Raw genomic sequence first — 7500 nt, 5'->3', positions numbered from 1 at the left:
ATATGACTGATTAAATATGAATGCAAGAACGGGGGCCAGTTCGCTTGCAGCTTCCTCTAAAACTCTTGCGAATATCAGGCCAGGACCAATTGCCTTATATATATTCAGATCAGATAGTAATTTCTGGACACCAGCCATAGTTATAACAATCTCCCCCATAATGAGTATGTTACTTGGTGGTAGATTTACACTTTTTTATACTGGCTACTAAGGATTTCTGCTTTTGACTTACTATCAGATACTGATAGTCCATTGAATTTCACTTGGGACACAGCAGTTCTATCTTTTCAGGGCCTTAATATAGGACCAAAAGCGTTTAGGCTTCTCATGTAATGTGGAGGTGTTAAGGATTTCTTTGACATACCTATCATGAGCCAATTGGAGCTCAATTTTAACAGATCTGCGCAAACACTTAAAATCTTCCAGTCTTCAGCTTTCTCAGATAACCTCGCCTTCTTACATGCTTCTTTCTGAACTTACACTTGGGTAAATCCCATCGTCCATTAATTTTCTTCTGTGGGATATGATATACGGTGGCTTGGGAGACAGCATCCTTCTACGCTGGGGAGAACATTGGGATAGCATTGCACACAACGCTGATAGAACCTTTACCTCCCAGGCTTTACCTTTACCTTTACATAAAACAAAACAGCTCCAAATAAAGACTAATCCCAAGTGACCACAAATACAATGCTTTCCAATACCATTACATCCCAAGAGACTCACGGTAGGGTAGTCTGAAGTTCTTTTCTTTTTAGTTTAATATTCTTTACTATTAATTGAACTGATAGGAGCAGCTGTTGCAATTTTTAATGTTCTCCTAGTATTAGCTGTATGTGCTACTAAGGAGCAATAGTCGATAGATTTAATAACTGATGGCACAGAAATTTTCTGTCTTAAGTTGCTCTAAGTTCATTTGCCGGCCTGCGGAGGTGCAAGAGGGCCGCCAACCTTCCTTGATATATTATATATCATCGCCTGTGCACTGATAGACACCAAGAAATAAGCAATCATTAATCGGCAAGTGCTGCAAAAGTACACAGAGAAACACGGCGACTCCATCCTTTGGCACGTTAAACGTTAGCCAAGGTTTTCGTACGCTCCTTTAATTATAAATGCTTAGAGTATGCGCACTCACTGGTACGCGAGCAAATAAAGAATTGTATCTATCGGGTAGGAACCCATCATGACTATGAGCGAACAGCAGCGCTACATTCCTGTCACGGCGTTTTCACAGACCGATTTAATTTTAGATTGAATTTCCTCGCGAATGATCCTCCCGTAATCGGAGTCCGATGACCAATGACAAAAATCTAAGTCTTGCTGTCATATCGTCATCGAACCGGAATTGCCTTTGTTTTTTGTTTCTTTCCGGATAAGGTAGTCTAAAAATAGATTAAAATGTCGTGACATAGGCTTAATATTGGAGATGTTCGCTACTAGTCATGTGCTCTTGGTCAGGTAGTGACTTACCAAGACCGAGATCTAGCTTTTGAACAATTTGAGCGAAACTTTCGTATTAAAAGCAAATCGGAAGCCGTGGGATTTTGCTGAGATTCTTCCCCCATGGAAAGAAATCCGCGGCGGAATCCGTTGAGCTCGATTGCAAATCCAATAATCCGGATGTTAAGATCCAAATCCAAATTTTCCAATCGAACGAACTAGCTTTTCATCCATCAAGTCATCTTTTGTCACACGAAAACTTGTATGTCGCCTCAGCTAATTACTGAGTTGCCGTATGGCAATCCCAGTCTAAAAGTGTCCGGCATTTGTTCGGTGTTATTTTTACTGGGTTGCCGTATGGCAATCCCAGTCTAAAAGTGGATGGCATTTGTTCCGTGTTATTTTTCTTTTTTTCTTCCGTGTCGGTAAAAGTCTTGCCTGTCACTCCCCTGGTAAGTGGTATCTTTGTGCATAGAGCCTTCTGCGCGTATTTTCTTAGGATCGAGAGGGTAGTGGAACTGCGTAGATTTCTCTAGTGGACACAGTAGAATCATTAACCTATTGTAGCCTGCAATGGCGTCGAAAGTCATGTAACGCGAATGGCGTTTTTGTGGATCCTTAAACAAAATATACCCTTATGGAGCTCAATAATGGAAAGTCAGTTGGATAAACTAGGCAGGCGGTGAAAACCAACACCTGGAATCTCAAAAGCGACGAGTAATGGACTTCGACAACAATCTGTCGCCCGTTGAGCAGAAATCAAAGTGAGCTGCATTTCTAAAATAAATTTTACCAAGTGTGCTGTTCTGTAGAACACTGAAACCAAATTGAAAATTCTCTGGTAACTTATGGGTTCAACAAAGACAGAGAACGAATCCAACACCTTAAGTGGATCTGTGATCAACTCTGCACAGTCTTCAGGTAAAAAAAATTGGAAATGTGACAGCCAAAAATTATTTGAAAGAAAGCTTGTCGTCTATTTTGTGCTTCATTATACAAGGAAAAGGTTCTTGATGGAAACGGTTTGATCCTGAAATGTTAGTTTGTTGTAATATTGCGCATATTTGACACGATTGAGTTTTTTCTCTTCACGCACGTAATGAAATAGAAAGGGGTTTTTGCCTCTAATAGCAAATATAGTGTTTGTTTCAAAAAATTGTTCGCTGGAAAAGGTGGCCCGTTATGAATTCATCATGTTTTATGATATGTGTGCTGGATAGTTTTTATGGCAATAGTAAAGCATTTTCTTGTTATTCAAGGAAAATGTTCTTCAGGAAAGGGTTTGAACCTGAAGTACATGGTAATTTGACACGATTCAGTTTCTTGTCTTCATGCACGCAATGAAATAGGAAGAGGTTTTCGCCTCTAAGAGCAAATATGTTGTTTGTTTCAAAAAATTGTTCGCTGGAAAAGGTGGCCTTTATGAATTCATCATGTTTTATATATGCGAGCTTAACTGGATAGTTTTTATGGCAATAGTAAAGCATTTTCGTGTCAAAATGATGTTAGCGTTTTTCTGTTGTGCTAATTTAATTAAATATAAATATACATTCTGCCTCGTGAGTTTGTTATTCTCGTTAACCAGCAATGGCGTCGAAAGTCCTTGCAACGCGAATGGCGTTTTAGTGCATCTTATGTTGTTTGTTTCAATAAAATGTTTCGCTGGAAAAGGATTCTGTGATATTTTCTGCCTTTGTGAATTATAATATCATGTTGTGTATTGAATTTTCGAGCTTAAGGTTGAAACGTGATACGGGAGGATATTTTTAATATTGCTCTGTAAGCAGGAAAGGTTTCATGAAAATAAACAGGTCTGTTGGAAGCGTGCTTGAGTTTCAACAGAATGAGCCCCAAAATCAGCAAAAAATTGTGACGCCGGTGAATAAAAAGCTGCTATTTCCAAAATGATGGAATTACCTGGTGATAAATAACCTCGTCTTGGAGAGTAAATTTTTGACTTTGCAGAAACAATGGTGGACGATTGTGATCTTTGTTTTGAATTCGCTCATTTATTGTCAAACTTTATAACACTTGACAGAAAAAGAAACTTACTAAAACCCAGTATCTTGCCATCACTTGACACAGATGCTTCACTGTTTGGCAAGTAAACATGCTGCGGTAACTTAATCACGGCGCCCGCTGAATTCCGGCGATGTCACTTTCGATTTGCGATTTATTTGTGCAGCCAAAACGTACAATAACAAAATTGAACGTAGCAAATATCTCCCAAAATGTTTGTCGCTGATCGTAACTGTTTATATTCTATATTCACGGTTCAAAATTAATGTTGTTTTCATGTTGTAAATATGTTATTCTCGAGCGACCGTCCTGGAAACTTCCTTCTGCTCTTTCTAAAAACTGTGTATCAATATTTATTTACTTTTTCATCAATATTTGTTTTTGTATAAAGCAAGCTAACAAAATCTGTACCTTGCTGAATTTGCATTTGTTAACGTTAATAGTATTTTCGGCCCAATGCTCCTGTTTTACGAAGGGGTATATGTCAGATGCTCAGAGGGCACGCGTAAACTTGTGGTGAAAAGAAGTTTATCAACATGTCAGCCCAGAAGCCAATGTTTCTCACTTCCCATTTATTTTCTTGAATCTTTCTGGGTTCAGTACTTTGCTAGTAACCACATGTCTTCCCAGGCTATTTACCCAAGGCTTCTACCATGGCACTTAACTACAATGATAGACAATACCAAAACAATATCGTGCACTGTTAGAGCTACATATTACGCAAGGACAGATCTGTTTCGTCGTACGAACGTGTGAGAACCTGTGAGCCAAAGGGCCTCTGCTGGTATGACTTCTGGGTGACCCCTTACATGGTCTTAATGACCTCCCAACTTGAAAAAAATGTCTGGAACGGTGCGTGTACCACAGGCTACCCAGTGTACCCTCACGGAGGGTCTAGTTAAAATATGATAGATAGTGATTCACTTGTCTTTGTATTCGAAATATTTACATTTCTATGCTGTTCAATTAAAAAATAACTGGGAAAAAATTAGAATTTTGAGGACTGCCAACGTTGGACTTGTCCGTTAGCCAAGTCTAATTTGGCAGTCAGAAGAAGCATACGGCTGCCATTATCAAGTCAAGCAGTACTTTAATTTGACCGCCGTAAAACGGTCACTGATGCTGATTGGGCAATACTCAGCGCCATTGTAAGTACTCGCATTTGATTGGGACTGGAAAGTATCCCTATTTGGTTAATTTGGGATCCATATTAAGGAGGTCTCTCGCATGGTAAAAAGCCTGTTCGGAGTATACAAGAGCACACGCACGATTCGGGATAACAAAAAGCAAATGGTTTTGTGTTAGATGCACAAATATGCTCGTGGGAGCCGCCGGGGATGGCGCAGTGGTAAAAATCACTCGCCTCCCACCAATGTGGCCCGGGTTCGACTCCCAGACTTTGTGTCACACATGAGTTGAGTATGTTGGTTCTCTACTCTGCTCCGAGAGGGTATTCTCCGGGTACTCCAGTTTTACTCTCTCCTCAAAAACTAACCTCTGGTTTGATAGTTGATTGAGTTCATTTGATTTCTGTACAGCGGTGTCTCCAATTAGTGCCCCAGTGCTAAATACAGTTCTGAGTTGATACTTAAATAAAAGGCACATTATTATTCAAAATCTTTTCAGTGTATTTTTTATACGTTTGTTTTTATCCCGACGTGTCTGCGTGGCTTGGAACGGAAACGCTCACGCCAGCTATGAAAGTATACGTTACAAATGAAGTGTCGAGATCCGTTCTTACTGAAACTTTATAATTACAGAGGAAAACCTCTAGACGTAGAAAAAAAATTGAAACTTCGTTTCTTGCTATTACAGCTTTGTCACTGTATTACTCATCCTGTGGGGAAAGTCCAGTGGTTTCCGAAGTCGTAAATTTTAAAAGCACCGTGACTTTAACGAAGGTACTCATCACAACCATCGAAATTTTAACCGTTTTGAAATTGTGAGTTACCCCTGGCAAAACAGGAAAACGTCCTTATTCAATGTTTATCTTCTCAGTTCCGAATCTGTCACCAAGGATTTCCTTCATGCACCAAAGCCCGCTTTACACAAGCACAAAAATCTGGCACGGCACGGTAAATTCCTTGTGTAAACAGAACAAACAGAAGGCATATTAGGCATCCACACCAGAAATTATAGGGGTGCTCCAAATATTGGTACCGTGCCAATTTATGTGCGTGTGTAAGAGGGGTTTAAGTCATTTAAGGGTAGGGAAATTACATTGTTTGAAAGCGAACGGAAGTGTCGCGGAAGTGTATGCTATATTTAAGCAATAAAGGACGTTTTCCGTGTTTTCATAGCCTCATGTAAACACGACAGGAAGTTGGGAGAATTCGAGACAGTTATGCAAAGCCGAGACCCAGTCCTCTATTGCTTTTATAACGATAATTCGACAAATGAAGGAAAATTCTTGATTGAAACAGATTTTCTTGATACACGCTCATATTTCCTACCAGCTAATCAAAACGCGCGTCTGACAACATATAACCAATCAAAATTAGTGTGATGTCACAGCCGTGTTTCCATACTCTCATCTAAACATAACTATTGACCAATGAGAGTGCGCGTACTATCCTAATAGCCCATTTCCGAGTTGCTGCATGCGTCAGTTTCAAAGCGAGTTCTGGTGCACAACCATTCAAATGGAATTCCCTTACAATAGTTGAGCACCAAGACTCACTTCGAAACCGAGACAAACAGCAACTCCGAAATGGCCCATTATTTTATAATTACCGTTATTCCTTTAAGGACACAACAGCAGTTCAAAATCATTCATCCTTAATTTATTCACTTAAAAAATACACTTGTCTATGGGCGGAGAAACGTAGCTATCTACATCGTGTTCAATCCGAGTCGTTTCCGGCCTCACAAACCAGTTGGAGTAGAAATGAAACTGAATTCCGTTCATTTTATAAAAAACTTGCAAACTTTACATTAGACAAGTACTGACTCAATTGCAGTCAAACAGAGTAGATAAAAGTTATATGTTGAAGTGTAAAAAATAACTAAAACGATTACCTACAAGTGAGAAAATCAGAGTGGAAAATAACGGAGAAATAAGGAGCTAAAGAGCAGGAAAAGACTAAAATCCAATACGTAAAAAAGGGACGAAGTAACTTAAAAACCCGCCACGGCGTATGGGTTAAAAAAAAAGTTAAATAAATTTTGATTTCCTAACAATAAAACCCACGTCTCAGACTGTGGACAGTTCCTAGCTAATCTGTCGGTCATCTTGGAGATTCGAGTTCATCGAATACGTTTGCGTAAGAAGATTTCAAAAAGGAAACATAGTTCTGCATGCTCCGTGTCGTGCTGTTCGCTTGGTCTAGTCTGTCGCGCATATCATACAGCTTGGAATTATAGCGTCGCTCGGCCTGAAATGGAATTAAATAGTAATAATTAATGATATTTACCTAGGAAGCTCCACTCACGCGAAAGTGGTTTTCAGGGGCGTCCTGCATCGGATCGAATTGGAATTTAGAAATGTTGCTTTGTTGATAAACGGGCGTTTAACTAAAAGGAGGGCAAAGGCATACACCTGCTTTCTCTGCGCACTGTATTACCTTACGTTACCTCAGTTAATTGATCGACCTATAAATCAATCAATCAGTAATTTAGGCCCTCCACAGACGAGGCAAGTTGTTATCGACAACTGTTTACAGTCGACAACTTAATTAAATCGACAACTGTTAATGTTGGGAAATACGTCTCCGAAGACGAAACGTTTAGTTGTCGATAAACGGTACGTTTTGCGGGAGCCTGGGGAAGTAGCGACAAGAAAAGGAAAACCGCTGACTTCAAAAGTCGTTTGCGTCGTTGCGTCGTTGTGAGCAAGTTATCGATAACTTGCTCACAGAGGGGAGAAAGGCAGTTGCCGACAACTAAAAAGTTAAGCGACTTTCTCATGATCTTGAAAAATATAATCAAAAACAGAGCGTAAACAGATATGCAAAACATTCAATTGGCTTATCGAACAAAAACAAATGACAGCACATTTTCATTGGCTTAGCGAACGCGGATGAAACAACGTCATCTCTC

At 39.7% G+C, this 7500-nt stretch overlaps 1 protein-coding gene across 2 annotated transcripts in view; it reads right to left on the bottom strand.

Moving 5' to 3' along the window:
• Positions 1-6227: 6227 nt before the first annotated feature.
• The window catches only part of LOC137993302 (outer dense fiber protein 2-like), a 34906-nt gene continuing 33633 nt past the window's right edge, over positions 6228-7500 (bottom strand). For both annotated transcript variants that reach the window (XM_068839055.1, XM_068839056.1), the window contains exon 28: positions 6228-6836. In XM_068839055.1, the coding sequence (XP_068695156.1) occupies positions 6690-6836 (147 nt within the window). In that variant the 3' untranslated portion in view covers positions 6228-6689. The remainder of the gene's footprint in view (positions 6837-7500) is intronic.

This window comes from Montipora foliosa, chromosome 2 (assembly GCF_036669935.1).
Source record: "Montipora foliosa isolate CH-2021 chromosome 2, ASM3666993v2, whole genome shotgun sequence".
In the NCBI taxonomy this organism is placed as follows: domain Eukaryota; kingdom Metazoa; phylum Cnidaria; class Anthozoa; order Scleractinia; family Acroporidae; genus Montipora; species Montipora foliosa.
The sequence above is the reverse complement of the archived record's forward strand: the minus strand, read 5'-3'. Positions and strand labels throughout refer to the sequence as shown.